Source organism: Nicotiana tabacum, chromosome 22, assembly GCF_000715075.1.
Source record: "Nicotiana tabacum cultivar K326 chromosome 22, ASM71507v2, whole genome shotgun sequence".
Lineage (NCBI taxonomy): Eukaryota > Viridiplantae > Streptophyta > Magnoliopsida > Solanales > Solanaceae > Nicotiana > Nicotiana tabacum.
In genome coordinates this window covers 122,649,580-122,669,449 of record NC_134101.1, presented here as the reverse complement: position 1 = coordinate 122,669,449, position 19,870 = coordinate 122,649,580, and the positions used below count along the sequence as shown (strand labels likewise).

The following is a 19,870-nucleotide window of genomic DNA, read 5'->3' as shown; positions in this document are numbered from 1 at the left end:
CCTTTTGCTTTTTCTGAGCTCAAGTTTCATCCCGTAGTTCTGTATGCTGGGGAACAACTTCCTCCATTGAAACTTATTATGTTGGGGCAACACTTGTTCAAAAGACCACTTCCCTTGAGACTGGTGTTATCTTTATTCCTCCCCGAATGGGTACCTGACTTCCAGAAAATTTTCTAAATGGAAGGAAAATTTTCTGCCCCAGTTTGATAATCTTTCTTGTGGCATGCATTTCCGTTATCAATGCCCTTTCCTTTACCTGTTTCAAATCAAACAAAATTTGTTAGTTTAAACGCGGTGGTTGGTTGTGATACTCCTACTGGGATGGTTTTCCCTTTCTCCTTCCTTGCTCTGCGTTCCACAACTTGTTGGGGATGATATTATTTGCTGGGGATAATCCCTTTCTGCTGGGGATATCCCTTTTCTTTTGTGGCATAGCTCGAAAACTGGCATTTCTCTGACCTTTTAGTCTAGTATGAATTTCCCACACCATGCTCATTGCTCTCCTTGCTTTGTCCACGGGCCTCGGCTTTGAGGTTTATAACCTTTGATTTCGGCAAGGATATCCCTCTTCACACTCGTCAATCATTTTGTCAATTCCCCGTTGCTAGGGATATCTTTTTTTGACACTGGCCTCGCGCCTGTTCCTTGCTGACTATACCACTTTGATGTACTAGTCAGATCTCATCTTGCATGATTGGAAAGTTGATGGCCTATTTTGAAGTCATTTCTCATTTGTTCTGACCAAACAGGCTCTACTGGGGAATTTTTCTATGAAAGGAAAAGATAAAAGGGAACAGAATAAAAAAGACAAAGGAAAAAGATGAACAAAAGAAACTATAAATAAAAACTTATCAAACGCAGATACCGACTCTAATGGTCATGACATGCACATGTGGCCTATCCTCCGCCGTCAATCGTCTTTCAAGACCTTCAATTGGAAATTCCCCATCTGATTCTCAATCTTATTCGACTTGTAGTGCCCGAAGGGTTTTCACTATCAAGCCTCTCTCATTTTGGTTTTTCTCTCAGCTTTCATCGCCTTATGGTGTCCGTAAAGATTTTCACCGATAAGACTCTCTCATTTATATCACTTTCTAGCTGGGGATTTGGAGTGTTGCCGGTATGATTCTCTCTGCTGGGGATTAGAGTCCTTTCTGCTGTGGAACAGAGTGTTATGTTCACCGGTAAGACTCTCATTTGTCTGACTTGGCATCTTTTGAAGACTGATCAGAAGGTCTTTCTTTGGACCGTAATATGGGTTTTGGATAGGCTAGAAAGAAAGGGTATTAAAGGCTCAAAAAACAAAATAAATTTGGGGTTCAAAATTACAACCTTCTAAATCATATTTGTTTACAACAAGCGCAACCCTTGCCCCAATTTCTTGCTTGGGGATTATTTATTTTTTTTTTTAACTTTTATTACATCATGCACACTATGACCATTATGGACATTATGCACCCTATGACCGAGCCGTGAAGCGCCTACGTATCCTCTTTGAGGAATCAGGTCAAACGTAGTTCCCAATTCCTCTGTTTTCTTCTGATTTTTGTGTTTTTTTTTCATTTTTCTTTTCTTTTTTTTTCTTTTCTCTTTTTTTCGTTTTGTTGTTTTCTTTTCTTCCTTTTTTTTTGTTTACCTGTCATGCTTCCGTTTTCTAGTCGTTGCTACTGATTCCGAACGAGGGGTATGAAAGAAAAATAAATAAGACTCGAAAGGGGTAACGAAGGATAAAGTGTTTAGGTAGTAGAACAAAATGCCTTCGTCATTCCAGTCTTCAAAACATGCCCAGTGCAAACAACATAATTAAACAAATATTTGTAGCCTCTTCTGATGGTGCTGGACTTGACAATTATATTCACACATTTTCTTTTTCCTTTGTCATTTCTAAAGCACCGTTGGGTGACGCTCTCACTCTCGACCCTCATGCCAATTTGGCGAATCCTTCTTTTAGCGGTTTTCTTTGTGTTTTACTTGCCCTAGTTCCGTATGACTCGAGCTCCGAATAATCCAAAACCGTCCTTATTTCTTTTATATGTTCTGATCACCTTTCCGGGGTTTTATGATTAACTTTTAAGATTAGGCCGCAAACTGTGTGCGCATGTCATGTCACTGGAATCACCGCTGAACAAAAATGATAAAAGGACTAAACAAAAGATAACTGGAAATAATAAAAGACCGGATTTTGCATTAGACTACCGGTGAAATGGTTTGAATAACAAAACAAACGAAAAACAAACCAGAATAAAATCCTAAAACAAACTAGACAAAACTTAAACAAACTGCTCTGGCAAAATGGAAAGATAAGAAGGTTTGACACAAGACAATATCCGAATTACAACCCTAATAATCCAGAGAAAAGAAATGACAACAAAATAAGCCACCAAAAGCTTCTCTCTTGCTAACCAAGGAACGGAGCGTCCTCCCATTTTATCAAAACTGGCATCTCAGCCACTGAGCTTCGCATCAGTATTGTCCAAACCATTGCCAACTTCAATATCATCAACCTTAGTCAACAAGTCCCAATAGGATTCGAGTGCTTCTGTTATCAGGCCTGATCCCCGCAAAGTGTGCTTCTGGGTCTTGTATTTCCGGCTTACCACAAACCAACCGCCTTCTTTCTTTGTGATTCAAAACAAAACAGGTTAGAATGGACTCAGTCGGTCCTTATTATTAACAACATCTTTTTCTTTTTTTTTCATTTTTCTTTTTTTCGATTTTTTTTTCATTCATTTTTTGTTCATTTTTTTCTTTCTTTTTTTTTCTTCATTCTTTTTCATCAATTTTTTTTTTGTCGTGGTCGAATATTATGGAGATTGCCTACGTATCATGACCCCACATGAATCAGAACTTGCGTCGTTCGGACCAATAAAAGATAAACAATAATAAACATTTTTTCAATTTTCATATTAAAACAAACTGGGTTACAAAGGTTTGAAGATGACCTACAAACTCGAAAATCAAACAACCCACATATTCTTAATAAAAAGATTTATAAACTCCAAAAACAAATGGCCAGCTTCCTTTCTCCGTTTGACAAATGCAACCGAACGGTTGTTTTTGCAAACGTGGCCCCTTCCGAATTTCACATGAATTTTGAGGCCGGGGAGGATTATTTTATGACACTTTAAACTTGTCCGTTCTTTTACGAAAATAGTCTTTCGACAACTGAAAGATACTCTAAAGCTATTTCGGCAAGAACGGTTTAAGACGCGACCGAAGCTGACTCGGCTTATTTTTGACTAAAAATCCAAACGGTATTCACCTGACCGCTGACTCTTTGTTTTTTTTTCAAATTACAATAAAATCCTAGTGTTGCAAACACGGCCCTTCTGCGCCCCGGGGACGAAGATTTTTAAGGCTGTGTGGGTCAACTGGACCAAAATCCTAAAACAATGACCCAAAGGTGGCTATTTATGCAAAGTCAGCCTTCCGGCGTCCCTTTCGAGAACATTCGGCTATTTTTGACAAAAACAGCATCACCCGACTTATTTATGACTCTTTTTATCATTTTTCAAAAATAGAAAACTCAATATTGCAAACACGGCCTTTCAACGCCTCGGGGACAAAGATTTTTAAGGCTGTGTGGGTCAACTGGACCAAATCTTAAAAAATGACCCAAAGTGGCTGTTTATGCAAAGTCAGCCTTCCGGCGTCCCTTTCGGGAACATTCGGCTATGTTTTGACAAAACAGCGTTACCCGACCTCTTTATGACAGAATTAAAATTTTGACATTTTTTATTTATTTGTTTTTGGCTATTTTAGCAAAAGGTGGAGGTTGGATCCGATGAGGGTTGCCTACGTATCTCACATCCGGTGAGAATCAAACCCGCGTAGTTCGGGACATTAACATAAACTATTTTAAACTCTTTTTTTTCCATTCATTTTTGGCAACAAATATCAAACCCACTTTCAAAGCACGACTCTTTTCCTTTTCAATTTTGGGCGTTTTCATAAAAATAAAAATAAAAACTATTTTAAAAATAAGACCCTTTTTTTTCATTTTCATTTTCCATGGCAAGACAAATTATTTTCCTTTTCTATTTTTTTTTTTCATTTTGAAAACAAAACAAAGTGAAGATTTTTTTTTCGTTTCAACAAAATGACCAACTTATTCTTCAACCTAAAAATAAGAGACTCTTTTCTATTTTTTCTTTTGCTTTTTGAGTGAAGCAAACTAGATATAAAAAAAAAAAAAATTCTTCATTTTTCCCAAAATTTCGGCAGAATTTCGCCAGTATTTGGGGCATTGGTTTTTTTCTTCTAAAATAGGCAATTAACTCTCTACACATTTACTTACCCTCTTTTCGCAATTTTTCAATATTCCCGATATTTCGAAGCCGGTCAGCATGCAAGTCTGAAACAAGTAAATGCATAAAGCACACAGGATGCAGCAGGATGGTCTCTTCATTTCAGGTTGCTAGTCCTAGACGGACCCAACCCCTGTGTTGAGTCCCCTAAGTCAAATGCACATAATGCAAATAAGTGTTCCTACTAGGGATCCGACATGTGGCTTTGTTATACTAGGTTCAGAACCTGGGTGTTTGTTCTAGACCTGGCTTACCCGAGCGGACAGCTCGAGCCGAGGGGGGGGCAGCGTACCGGGAATACAGAAGCTTCACCGGCTTAGCTACTTGTCCGAACCTCGTTCTAAATTGGGATTTGACACTATACAGAAAAGAAGTCGTACGAAGTACACCCTTCTTCATGATTCAGAAGACTTAGAGAGGAGATGGGTTTCGGCACAATTTATATACAGTTCACGTAACATCAAAGCGATAAAAGGCAACCAATTAGCACATTGAGCCAAAACATGTAACAAAATCAGATAAAACCAAATATAACAATTTATATAAGCTCGAATTTCTAACCCTGAACCAGTGGTTCTGGGTTTTGTCCCCAGCAGAGTCGTCAGAGCTGTCACACCTCCTTTTTCCGCCCCCGCGGGGGGCGTAGGAGTTTTTTCCAGTTAAAGGACAATCGAAACGGGATTTGTTTGTTTATTTCAGAGTCGCCACTTGGGAGATTTAGGGTGTCCCAAGTCACCAATTTAATCCCGAATCGAGAAAAAGAATGACTCCATATTACAGTCTGCGCACCAGAAATACGGATAAGGAATTCTGTTAACCCGGGAGAAGGTGTTAGGCATTCCCAATTTCCGTGGTTCTAGCACGGTCGCTTAACTATCATATTCGGCTTGATTATCTGATTTATATAAATGAACTTATGTGCAAATTTTAACTTGGTACCGCTTTCATAATTATCATTATTATTTTTACAAGGAATTGCAACGTTGTGAAAATGTATCTCGAACCGCGTCACAATCAATGTACCTGTGGTCGTCGACACACTTTGACTCCGTTGAGATTTGGATTTGGGTCACATAAATGTGCACCCGAGTTTAAGGAAATTAAATTATTAAAGACGCGCCTAAAGTGACTAGTGTATCATTTACTTTGGGTAGGGCCGTGGAATTTTGCTAAACGGTCCATCCCAAAGTCTAAGAAATTTTAAAGCAAATATTTACTAAGGGCCCCGCAATTTTGTATTTTTATTCGGCGAGGCTCATCTCATTCTTATTTTTTTAAAAGGAATTTGCAACGTCATGGACACGCATCTCGAACCACGTCACAATCAATGTACCCGTGATTAGAGACACATTTCGACTCCGCTGAGATTTGGATTTGGGTCACATAAATGTGCACCCAAGTTTAAGAAAGTAATTTAATTAAATCGCGTCTAAAGAGGCTAACGCGTTATTATCTTTGGGGAAGGCAGTGAAATTCACTAAACAGTCCATTCCAAATTCTAAGTAATTAGCGCATGCATTTATGAGGGCCCCGCAATCTGTGTGTTTTATTTGGCGAGGCTCGTCTCATTTTATTTAAAAGGATAAACCTATAGTGACTACATTTCTTCTATTAAGTTCGTCTCTAAAAATAAAAGGAAATCCCTCAATTAATTACATGCTGAAAAAGTCGAACCTATTAGTTATTAGTTTACGACTAATGCAAATGGAAAATTGCAATCGAATTTGTACAAAGAGAGATTGCTTCCGTTCTATATTCTATTATTTAATAACACTGGAACATGAGATTAACGCACAATAATATCAAAACAGATTACCTGTTCTTCGATTAATTTAAACTAACATTATTAGATGAAGAAGTTATACATATGCAACCTCATTACTCATTAATCAGTCAACTACATTTTTATACAAAGAAAGGAAAATTATATTCAAACACAAATCTAAACAGGAGGAATTCAACAGGAACAAAGCCTGATTAATATTTCATTTCGCTTCAAGCCGAGAGTGTACAAATGTGTACCTGGAAATGGCAGTACAAGAAGAAAAGAAGGAGGAGTCAGCAGCAGTAATAACACAGCAACAACAGGTTCAGCAACACCGCAAAACCAGTAACGACCAGTAGAATAACCCAGTAACGGATTGAAAAATCAGCAATACCAAAGTGCAATCGCAGTCAAAGCAGAAGAGAGACGGATACAAGATGCATTAGTTTACTGATTTTGAATAACACTTGAGGAAAGGCAAACGGAAATTATTCGAGTAAAAGTTCAAATTGTCTTTCTCTTTTACTCTCAAATTCTGATTTCTTAAAATTCTTTCAAGTTCAAGTCTAAGTCTTCCTCCTCTCGAGTCTTGACTCTTAAGTGTAGAAATCCCTTTTTTAGTTCCAGTCCAAAAACTCTCTTTCTTTTTTAAACTGCCCGTTTTTTTCCAGTCTCAGCTCTCAAGTGTAAAAGTCTCTCTTGTAAAAGTCTGTCCCTATAATGTGTCAAATGACCCTATATATAACAAGACTCTTATCTTGAATCCCCAACCCGAAATATTCCCCTCAAAGCATGCTTTGTTTCCCACTTTCTTAAACAAATGAATTATTCCCCACTATTTTGTGTCTTGTCCCCCATTATATTAAATAATTGTATCAACCCCACCCCATTACATCTTGTCCCCCATGCCTAACATAAACAATTACAATATTTCCCTCCACTACATTATGTCTTGTCCCCCATTATATTAAACAATTATATCACCCACACCCCATTATATTTTGTCCCATATGCTTAACATAAAGAATTATTCAAAATGTTCAATTCCCAAACTACCCCTCCGACCTTATTGCATTTACCATTTTACCCCTGAATGTACTGCAATTTACCAAACTACCTCCATCAGCTATATCCAATCACATAATCAATCTCAACCAAAATATAGCCAATATGACCAATTTCTAAACAAATTCAAACAACAAATCACATGAACACAGATGAATCATACAACTTCAAATTAATGGAAATAAATTAACCATATTGGGAACTAATCCTGGTTAACTTATACCAAAATGGATGAGCAAGGAAACAACAATATTAACAACACAATACATGATTCAAACTAAATCAACAAATCAAAAACCAAAACAAAAACTCACATTAAATCACTGGATTAAAAATAAACTTCAAACAAAGATGAACATGAATTAAATCTATTTTAAACAACAAAACATGACGGATTCAAATGATTAAACCAACATTTTTCCCTATTACAACTAAATTCTTTTAGACAAATAACAAAACAAAATCGAAGAAGAAACAATTATGAATTTAAATTTGAATCTAACAAACATTAACAATTTCTGAAAAAATACATAACACATGAAACAAACTGAAGAAATAATTAATTAAACTTTAATTTGAATCTAACAAACATTAAACCAATAATTTCACATGAACAAACTGAAAAATTACGAAACAAAACAAACATTTACCGATTTTAGATTTGAGAATATCAAAAACAAATTACGGACAAAAATAAAACTCAAAACCCACTAACCGGATCGAAACGACGAACTCGAACTAGGTATGGACTGTTTTGACGAGCCCAACCAAAACTCGAACAAACGACGGAGACGATCCTAAGAAGCAACTGAAAGAGGTGAAGCAAACGTGAAGCAACAACGATGTGGTTTGTTTGGACGTAGCGAAGAAGAAGCAGTAGCAGCTGGTCGTTTGGATGGAGACAAGTGAAGTGAAGCCCCACGTCCATGGCTGGAGCTCGAGAACTCGACCACTCAACTTGAGCTCAGACGAAACGAAGAAGATGAAGCAGACGACGCAGCAGTGGAGGTTTGTTTTAGACTCACCTGCTCGACGTGCACAGTAGGGTCGTTTGGTTGGGAGCAGCTGCTCGTCATGGCTGGATCTTAGTAGAAGCAGCAGAAACAGTCGAGGCAGCTAGAATGGAGGAGAAATAGCAGCAGCACGGACTGAAGAAGCAGACGACGCAGCAGTGGCAGCCATGGATGTCGAGCAAGCTTCGAGCTTGACGAAGGAGATGAAGCAATGACAACGATGGTGTTATGGTGGAGCTGGGGGCAGCATGGTCGTCGAGCAACAGGTGAAGCTGAAGACACGGCGACCAACAGCCATGCGAGCTCATGCTCGAGCTCGACGAGGCAGTTGAAGATGAAGCAGCGACGACGGGGTTGAGAAGAAGACGCAGCAACGATGGTCGTTTGGAGCTCGTTCGACGATGGTGTTGGAGCTTGTTCTGGGCGTGAGGAGGTGGAAAGGCTGCCATGGATGCTTGGGGTGTTGGAGATTTTGGAGGAGAAGAAAAGAGGGTGGGGGCGGATAGTTTAGTTTAGGTTTTAGGGTTTTTTGAGTTTTTTTTTGTTTGTTTTTGTTTTGTTTTGGGAAAAATGAAAAATGAAGAGGGGTTGGGTATTGGGGTTATGGGGCGGACCGGGTCGACCCGTGTGGAGATGGACCGGGTCATGGGGAAGGTTGGGCAATTATTTGGGCTTGTGGTTTGAAATTGAAGAAGAGGCCCAATTCCGATTTTCTTTATATTTTTGCTCTTTTTTCTTCTTTTATTTCCTAAAACTAAATTCTAAAAATCCTTAAATTATTATATAGAACTAAATTAAGTTATAAAAGTGCAAATTAACTCCCAATAATAATTAATGCACAATTACGTAATAATTAAACATAAAATTGTATAATTGGACATTAAATGCTAAAAATGCAAAAGATGCCTATTTTTTGTAATTTTTAATTTTTGTAAAACAAACTTAATTACTAACAATTGTGGAATTAAATCCTACATGCAAAATGCGACATATTTTTGTATTTTTTATTGATTTAACAAATAAACATGCACAGACAAATACAAATAATTATCCAAAAATGTCACAAAAATTCTCAAAATTGCACACCAAGGAAAATCATTTTATTTTGAATTTTTTGGGAGTAATTCTCATATAGGGCAAAAATCACGTGCTTACAGAACTAAAAAGTGATTGTCATGGTTTTCTTCTTTATTCTATTCTACTTTGAAGAATCACTTATTTTACCAAGCTATTTCTTTCTTTGTTCTTCTTTGTTGGAACGAATCTATATATCTATATCTATCTATATATATTAAAGCAAGAAAGTTACCATATATAATTGATATTGTGGTTAAGCCAAGTGGCATACGGAGAAAAAGCCACTTGGCATTTTAGGATAAATAATTGGGAAAAACTTGATGACAATCTATATAAAAAATTCGAATTGATAATCCAATTCTAATCAATGAAATTTCCAAATGGCAACTTTGTACCATAATAAGAAAGGAGCTTATAATTTGGAATCTGTTCGCAAGTACATTTATTAATTGGATTTTCATCCAATTAAAATTAAGTACTTAAAAAATTAAATTAATAGCATTGCTTTAGTATAATCAAATTAATTGAATTTTACATGTATACAAATTGAAAGCCAAACCTCTTAGCATCGATTTATATTTTTGAAGAAAAAAATAAAAATATTTTAGTAGTGTAAAGTTATTCCCAAACTACATTTTACATTTATACCGTTTTCAAATTACACAAAGATCAAAATTGCACAAATGAATTTGAGCTAGATTACATAAATGGAGGTGACCATCTAATCTAAGATAGGTGATTTTATGGATGATTTTGAGTTGAGTTTTATTTTTTGTATGTTTAGGAACTAGAAATCATGGAAGGACCTTTTGAGTTATGTATATTTTGAAAATAAATAAATTATAATTTAGTTTTCAATGTGATAGTTAGTGATAATTTGAAGATAAAAATATTTGAATATAAATATAAATTTATTTTTGCTTATGGCACGTAGAAAAGTAATAGTTATTAACAAAATCAGTAGTTTTATGATAAAATCATAAAATAAGAGGGTAGTCAAGCTTAATATTAAGTTGAGTGTCGTACTGAAAAAAGTCACTTGGTATTTTTAGGACAAAATTTAAAAATATTTAGAGACAATATCTAATAATAAGTAAGGCAAATTAGATTTGATCAAATTTAATTTAAAGCTATAAATCAAATAAGATTGAATACTGTTTTCGTTGCAAATAGATTCAAAAACATTCCAAAAACAAGAATTTCTATTTTAGTAATTATTTACTAACCACATAATTCATTTTCTTCCATTTCATAATTTTTTTTAGAAACATCATGTAAAAAATACCCGATAGTGGAACTATCGTTGTAAAAATTTTGTGATAAGATTTTTTTTATAAAAAATTAGGATAAAAACACACACTTTGAAATATGAGTAATAAGTTACTATTGAATAACTTTTATATTTATTTGTATTGTATAATAATGTATATGGTAAAAATGAATAGTAAATGTAAACATCTCTCTCTATATATATAAGAAATAAATTTTCCAATTTTAATTAAGCCTAGTGGCAAGTTATAATACGACAAGTGAAAATTTATTAAGAAGATATTTGGGAACCTTATTAAATTAAAATTAAACTATATATTGTATTACACAAATATTTCGGGAAACAAACATCCAAGCATCCCATTTATATCGGCTCTTTATAGAAAATTTTCTTTACATAAAGTTAATTGTATTTTTTTAGGATTAATAAATTAAAACACATATCGTACATATATTCTATACTTTCTTATCGCTATCTCTTCCTTAAAAATTTGCCATAGAATTAATAATAATGAGATTAATCTATATATCTTATATTATTTTCTTAAGCCATATCAACTCAATTCTTTTTCAAGCTTTTGAATGGAAAAATAAACAAATAAAATCTTATCCAAGCTTTTGAATAGGAAAGGAAAACCTCAAGGACGAAAAAAAAATACCTCAAGTTTTTGGTGAAGTATAAGAAAATATAAATGCATGCTCCTTTTTTGTCTATTATTGAATTAAACACTTAATAAAATATATAAAATTTTATAGTAAGAAAATAATATAAGAAGATAGGATATAGATAGTGTGAGACCTAAATTAATAAATAAAATAAATAAATAATAATGCATATTATTAGTAAATTTAAATATTAATATGAGCAGTAGAATAAAAGAATGAAAGTAAATACGGGTTAGTAAATAAAATAAGCACCACTTACCTTGGATTTAGTGAAGGGGGTAGGAAAACAACAATAGGAGTTCAAAATAAGCAGAAGGTAATATTTTATATATGACATAATATTCGTTCATAATATTGTAGAGAACATCTTACTTAACTAATTAGTAAATAAAATTTTAATTGATTTCAAAGTCCTACATATTAGGAATATTAATATGGAATAAATTATATTCTGCTCCATAGCTCAAATAAGTACTTGATCTATTAAGGTAAAAAATCTAAATTTATTTTAAAATTTTAAATATTAGGACTACACAGTTAAAATAAGGAAAGATTTACTAATCAAATTTTATTTTATTTTATAGTCCTAAATAAAAGGTCACTAATTAAATGACTATTTGTCCAATGTAAATTCTATTTTTAAAGGGTAAGAAAGGCGAACGACATTTCGTTAAGAGTATTCATGCTTTTAATATAGTCACATCAATCAATCAAACATATATACATTAATATTAAAATAAATTACAATATTTATTTAAATGATAAATTAAATATTATTATATTGACAAAGTTATTGAATTCAATATCTTTTGATGCAAAAAGGATGAATTTAATTAAATTAGTTGAATAATATTTTGAAATTATACACATTTTATAATATGAGATACATATATTTTAAGTTGTATCTTACCTCACATCTCTTTATGAATATATTTTGTCTTTTATTATTTCATCCTCATTTCTTCAGATTTACATTTTAGCATTTAATTCTTAATATTATACTATAATCGATTTTGTTCTCATTTTTTTGATTTCCTTCCTTTTAATGAAAAAAAGTAATGTACTCTAAAATTTGGGTAAACTTGAAAAATAATTTTACATATATGATGAATTCAGAAAGAATAAAATTAAATTATTCCTCTAAGTATTTAATTCAAATATTTAATTAATATTTCATGTGAATCTCATAATGCTCTGGTTAAATCAGGGTAGCTTAAGTAACCTTAGTTAACGTGCTAATGTATGTTTTGTTTGATTTGTTTTTAATATTTTTATTAATATTTACAACCTAAAAATGCTGCATGTAAAGAATGGTTTCATTCTGTAAGGAGTTAGCTAAACATGATTATCAATTTAATATTTGTCAATTTTAGAAATTTACGATTTATTTTTTGGGTTTTATTTTATAACTCAAAAATATTTTTAATATTGTTTGTTTGATATTCTTAGAAGTTTATGCTCATTAATACAAGATACACAAGCATCACATGACCATAACGTACACTACGCAATATTCAAGATAACTTTTTTATTTGAATTGTATTTTTTTCACTAATTCCCTTAAATATCTTATATTTTTAATTTCGTTTATTAGCATGTCGAAATATCAAAACTAAAGTTTGGACAAACCTAAAAGAGGACGGAGATATAGTTGTTCTATGTGCATGTATAATTTTATTGTAAGATTTATATAAGGTAAAATTTTAATAAATTTAAATTCCCAAAGTATAATGATTTCTTACCTATTTCAAATAAGGAAAGACTTTATAAGTAAAATTTGAGTTAATTTTAAACTTCTAAAAAAAAAAACAAATGTCCATTTTTGTCTAGTGTGAAGGTTATTTTAAAAGGGTAAAAAAGACGAACGATATTTTGCTAGGTTTTTCGTACTTTTAATATAGTATCTATACTATATTAAAAGCACGAAGGCCCTTAGCGAAATGTCGATCGTCTTTTTTACCCTTTAAAATAAAGTTCACACTAGACAAAATAGTCATTTAATTATTCCCATAATATTTACCATTTTGAAGTCAATTAAAACTTTACTTATTAAAGTTTTCCTTACATAGAAAATCATAATATTTAGGACATCAAAATCAATTAAGTTTACCATATAAAAATCAAACAATTAGTTTATAATTTTCTTCTTCTTGTTCTACGTGCATAGAATATTTTAGGAACGTGCAGAGCTCCATTCAATGTAGTACACTTTTCTTCCAATAAAATATTTAAACTACTCTATATACATCAATTTATATTATTATTTACTTGAAAATATACTTATGTAATTAATTGTAGTTTTCTTTTCTATCTATAACTTTAGCCCATTCTAACCATCTAAAAATCATGAGTACTATGAAAAACTTAAAATCGAAGTTTTGAAATAATACTCGACAACTATACAAAAAAATAATGAAAAATAAATAGTATACAATTCAGTGCAGTTGAAAAACAAAGTAAAATACTCTTAACTTAGCCACTGGATAAAGTTATAATTTAATATTTAAAACTTTTAAATCAACTAAAATTTTAGTTATTAAACAACTCTTTATTATAACTATATACAAAATTCTAATATTTTAAATATTAAATAAATTATTTACTTATTTGAAGTGTGTAACACATCTATAATATCTTTCATGTTAATTTTTTAATATCTATAATTTTGAAATCAACTAAATTTTATCTATTGAACTTTTGTATAATAGTTGAAACTACACTCAATAATTATTTCGACTTCCAAACATCATTATTCTCAATGTGTAGAATCTATTCACTAATTATAAAACAACATACAATCAATTATTATTTTTTATTAATGTATGCAAACTTAAAACAATGATGATAAAATAATAGAAGAAAAATTGATTCTAAATGAGTTGTCGTCAATTTTTTTTTCTTTTTGAAAATATTTTAATAACTGAAAGTTTCTTAATATATATATATAAAAATTATTTTTATTATTTTTAACATTTTTATTTTCACATATCAATTTTTTTCAGGCCAACCTCGTCATGATAAAAATAATTAATTTTAATTATTTGATCATTACCAATGCATAAAATAACAATAATTATCGTAAGATATTCTTATAAAACTATAAGGACTTTCATTGCGTTGAATATAAGATCAATATATATATAGAAAGTTATATATTTTATTTTATTTTTTATTTTAAATCAAAACATTGTTTAATATTATTTATGTAATTTTTAAAGAAGTTATTTACTTATTGACAAGGGGAACACATGCAAAGTGGGCACCCTACTTTTAGCGAAATATCATTCGTGTTTTTACTTTTTTAAAATAGAGTTTACACTAGATAAAATAGTCATTTGATTATTTCTTAATATTTAGGACTTTGAAAAAAACTAAAATCATTCTTATTAAATTATTCCTTTTTTGAAATAAGTATGAAGTTATAATATTTAGGACTTTAAAATTAAATAAACTTTTACCATATATATAAATTATTAAAAAGAACGAAAAATCACCAACGACCCAAAATTAGCAACTAAATCACAAAATCTTTTCCACGTTTATTCTGCCAATCTCCCCAATCCTTCATTAATAAAGATGCCGCACCCTTCATATTTTCAATTCCAACAATATCAAGTAGAATATTATTAATGAGTTAATATTTACCTACAATTAATAAAAGACTAGAATTAAACCTTTGAAAATATTTAGTTAAAGTACAAACATACTGACGATGAAAAATGTAAACTGACATTGTGAATCCTAATATCTTACTCGCAAGACATATTTTTTAAATAATATTTATGTCCGTTTTAAGAAGTGTTTATTCAACACATGAGTACACGTGCATCGCGCGTACTCTAAGACTAGTAGATAGATATAGATATAGATAGATTATATCGAGATATTCATTTATTCTTTCGGTCCGAAGATTTTCATTCTTATTACACCCTCTTTTGAATTAAAGTTCAATTTATTTTTATTTACATGCCAAAAGTCGAAAATCAAGTAGTAAAATCCTGTCAATTAGAACTATATTTGGCATAAAATATTGCATATTAGAGTAAGTCATATACAATAGTCCTGGTGATTGCCAATTTATTGTAAACTGATTTGTCTTCAGAAATCAAAATATAGTAAAATTATCAAATGCAAGAAATCAACAATTATATTTGGTATAATATCATGCGTAATTGGAGCAAGTCATATCATAATCCCAATAACATTGACAATTTGTTAAAAAAATGATTTGTCTTCAGTACCAAAATGGCATAATAATCAAATCAAGAATCACGGAATTGCATGATATAAAACCCCTTTCTAACTCCACTTTTCGTAAGAGAAATAAAAAGACAAGAAAATGGGAAAAATCACTTTCTTCTTCCTATTTTTTACCCTCTTTTTGTCACATTTTGTGGCTTCAAGCCTTGGAAAAAGGCAAAGTGATGTTCTTGGCAAATTTTACAAGGCTAAGCAAAAGAAACATTCATCCATTGACAAGAGCCAGTTTAAGGCAGTCCTTAACCATGTAAATTTAGACAAAGTTATTCTATCTCAAGAGGTACAGAAAGAAAAAGATTGGATTAAGAAATTGCCCGGACAACCACCAGTTAAATTCCAACAATATGGTGGATATGTTACTGTCAATGAATCTGCTGGTCGTGCTTTGTATTATTACTTTACTGAAGCTGAGAATTCTAAGTCATTGCCTTTGCTTCTTTGGCTTAATGGAGGTATATATATTATTTTTTTTTGTATTATACTATATACTTTTGACATAAACCTTTTCATTTACATGTATAATTTTATTAAATTGACCACTTGTACTTCCACCAGCCCCAAAACATTATTTTTGCGTGTCTGAATATGGCATGTTAATAAGCATCATTATGGTTTAAACTATTTGAGAAAAATATTTCATGAGTAAGTTTTTAACGTTTGGTTGCTTGAAAATGTGACAATTCTCATTAAAAGGGGAAATTAAATAACTTCCCTCACATATGATCCAAAAATCTTTTTTTACCTCACTATCTTAAAATTTTAAATCTTATATCACTTGCTTCAAGCAACACTTAAAAGTATTTGATCAATACATTATTGGACATGCTTGTATAGTTTTTAATCTTAAATATGTACATAATTTTTTAAATGAATACTTAAAAAGACATGAACTATATGTGTAGGTCCTGGCTGTTCTTCTATTGCATTTGGGGCCATGGAGGAACTCGGACCTTTTAGAGTTCACAGTGATGGAAAAACATTATACAGGAATCGTTATGCATGGAATCTTGGTAAATTCTTTTCTTTAATTTTTCCTTTTACTGATGTAACTTTTCTATTATTAATATTTCGAAACAGTTGAGAAATTATCAACGGAGTATATATTAATATAATTCTAACTTTCTCCGATTGAATTATATATATAGTTGCAAATGTATTGTTTTTGGAGTCTCCTGCTGGAGTAGGATTTTCTTATACAAATACAAGCAGTGACTTCAACTCAACTGGAGATAAGAGAACAGCTAATGATAATGTTGTATTTTTACTGAATTGGCTCGAGCGGTTTCCCGAGTACAAGAACAGAGATTTTTACATTTCTGGTGAAAGCTATGCTGGGCATTATGTACCTCAATTGGCACATGTAATTCTTCACCTTAACAAGCGCGCCAACAAGACTCTTATCAATCTAAAAGGATTTATTGTAAGTTTCTCTAATTAATTATTTACGTTGTTAGTGTATATAAGTTAAATATTCTTATAGTTTTCATACCACTGACGTTTTATTGTTGCAACAAATTGTAGATCGGGAATGCAGTGATCAATGAAGATACAGATAACGTAGGAATGTATGAATACTTTACCTCTCATGCCCTAATATCAGATCAAACTTTCCTTGATATCCACAAATATTGTTACTCCGATTTTTACAATGAGAAAAAGTGCAACAAGGCAGGTGCAGTTTCAGACAGCAATACCGATAATCTTGACATCTACAACATTTATTTTCCCTTGTGCCACGATGACAATCTCACCAAACACCCTAAATTCCCTTCTGTAAGTGGGATAACTTGTATTTGTCGTTTTATTTTATGTGGATATTATAACATGTAGAAATTATTTTAATTTACGCGATGAATAATAACGCAAGGATTGCTATGTCTTATCTTATGCAGACATTGCAATTTGATCCATGCTCCGACAATTACATTTATGCTTACTTGAACAGGCGGGATGTTCAAGAGGCGCTCCACGCTAATGTCACCAATATCAGCTATGATTGGGAAGCTTGCAGGTAATTGTAAATGAACAAATTTCAACGGATTTCTATAAAAGAAAATTAGCTTTTTCTTGTCTGTGTTCTCTTCTCAACCCAACAATTATTTTCCATTTTGTAGTGATCCTCTTTTTTACAATTGGAAAGATAGTCCGTTGACTATAATTCCTCTCCTACAAGAGTCTTTGGCAAATGGTGTTCGAGTATGGATTTTTAGGTACTTTTATGTTGCTTAGTTTATTTATAAGGAATTTTGCCTTCAATATACATTCGAAAGTATATAATGAAATATGTTTCAATTTAACATATATTATTTGTACTTGTAAAATATAGTGGTGATACAGATGGAAGAGTACCTGTAACTTCTTCAAAGAGATCTATAAAGGCAATGGAGCTTACAGTAGACAAACCTTGGCGCTCTTGGTTGTATGGAGGAGAGGTAAGAATATCATTAATTAATTGCTTATCAAATTAAAACAACTTAAACATTCTATTTTAAAGTAACAATTAGTGAAAAATAATAATTTCATTTGGATATTGTAGGTTGGAGGATACATAGAAACATATAAAGGAGGACTAACATTTGCAACAGTAAGAGGGGCAGGACATGAAGTTCCGAGTTACCAACCTGCTAGAGCCCTTTCTCTTATTTCTCACTTCCTTTCGGGTACAGCACCTCCAGGAGATGCTTAAATTAGTTAATCAAGCAGCTGATCATTTTGTGTAATTAATTATGATCATATTATTAATTAATCATATCATGAGCTTGCTTAGTCAAAGTTGAATAGAACTGAACATGATCACTTGAACTAGTTTATGACATCTCTCTCTTTTGTATATGTTGTTTTGTGTATCAAACGTGCGCCATTAAGTGTTAGGCAACTGCAAATATTAATTTCACGATAACAAGCTGGCACTCTATAAACTAATATCAATGAGTTTGTTGCCTCTTAAGCAACATGCTTCGGAACAAATGAAAGTCAACACCAAGAAACTTGATATGAATAATAAAAAAAAACAAGCTTGGAATCCATAAAGTGAAGATGACCAAGAATATCTCGAGCACACTTAATTTATTCTGAAATAGTGGATGATGTCGTCGCCACTTTTGAAGGACAAACAATAGAAGAATTAGATTTTCCTACTTAAAAGCTCTATGGCATGAGACAAGAATGAGAGAAGTAGACTTCCAACATTTATGTGCAGTCTTTCGTTTATAAGTTGTTGGTTTCCCACATTGGACAAAGATTGTATACTTGTAACTCTTTATATGATCTTCAGCAATATTTACCTCATGAACTAACTTCTATGGTTGACTTAGCCCAAGGTTGTTTTGATATAACTGAGGTATGCTCATGAACTAGCCGGTTTTCAGATTGGTAATTGAAAAATAACTAGCATTTGTAAGGTCATTAAAAATAGTTACTATTTTAGCACGGAAAGTTCCAGCATAATATGTGAATTTTTCTGAATTTTAAAGGATATTTTTATTTAAATTTTATCTTTACATGAAAAAATTGTTAAATTTCAAAAGATTGAATTCTTCCAAGACACCAAATTGATGTATTGACAATGATACAATGAGAGTCCTATATATATAATAGGCAGAATAGCCTAAATGTCACCTATACTTGTGCCACTTTGTCATGCCGGTCCCCAAACTTAACAATTTTTGTCTATTGAACACTTACACTCCTTCAAATCGTGTATAATAAATGCTTATGACATGAGGTTGTCAGTGCGTGTAACACAATCTCCTCCACGTTGGCTGCCACGTCAAAAAATAACAATGTGTAGATGCCATGCCACGTGGTAGATTAAAAATAATTAAAATCAAAAACAAAAATAAAAATCAAACATTAATCCCCTCCCTCAAATGGTGCGACTGATGTGAACAGTAACACAGCAACGGCGGAATGGCCATTGTGCCGTCGTTCGATGGTGAAAAGCTACCGGACCAGTCCCAAAAGATGCGTCTCACCATTGTGCATAAACCCCACCTAGGCGCCCCTCTTATTTCTTCCCAAGCTATTGCAGATTTCAACAATGGTGGATCGAGTACTATAGCGAAAAATCGCCTAGGCAAAACTGATATTTATCATATCGATTCTGCTTCAAATCGAGTGATTCCAAGCAGTGGAGATTTTTTTCCACTTCAAATACCATCAACCCACCAAGTTTCAGACAATTTCAATGCCGAAATAGTCTCCTCCAACCAACTAAATATGACCGGCGAACATTAGTTGGTCGAGCATGGAGCTACAAGTGTCCAAATTGAACAAGACCAATGCCAGTTGACTCCAAATGAGCAAGTGATTTATGCCAAATGATCAAACAACAACTATAATGAGCTTATCGTCACAACAATCCAAAAAACAAAATCTGCAGAATTGCAGACACCAAGTGTTCGACGAAATGCTAAAGTCAGTTTTAACAAGTCTTGCCTTATTTGATT

At 32.3% G+C, this 19,870-nt stretch overlaps 1 protein-coding gene across 1 annotated transcript; it reads left to right on the top strand.

Moving 5' to 3' along the window:
* The first annotated feature begins 15,501 nt into the window (after positions 1 to 15,501).
* Positions 15,502 to 18,136, top strand: LOC107772081 (serine carboxypeptidase-like 40). The gene is made up of 8 exons (XM_075243085.1): positions 15,502 to 15,874; positions 16,325 to 16,432; positions 16,568 to 16,842; positions 16,944 to 17,195; positions 17,315 to 17,433; positions 17,537 to 17,632; positions 17,749 to 17,854; positions 17,959 to 18,136. The coding sequence occupies exons 1-8, from the start codon at positions 15,502 to 15,504 to the stop codon at positions 18,106 to 18,108; spliced, it is 1,479 nt and encodes a 492-aa protein (XP_075099186.1). The 3' UTR covers positions 18,109 to 18,136.
* The last annotated feature ends 1,734 nt before the right edge of the window (positions 18,137 to 19,870 follow it).

Excerpts from the sequence above, each read along its gene's own strand:
- LOC107772081 (XM_075243085.1), top strand. The coding sequence starts at position 15,502 with ATGGGAAAAATCACTTTCTTCTTCCTATTTTTTACCCTCTTTTTGTCA. Across the intron at positions 17,434-17,536 it reads TATGATTGGGAAGCTTGCAG|TGATCCTCTTTTTTACAATT; the intron begins GTAATTGTAAAT and ends TCCATTTTGTAG. Across the intron at positions 17,855-17,958 it reads CTTGGTTGTATGGAGGAGAG|GTTGGAGGATACATAGAAAC; the intron begins GTAAGAATATCA and ends TGGATATTGTAG.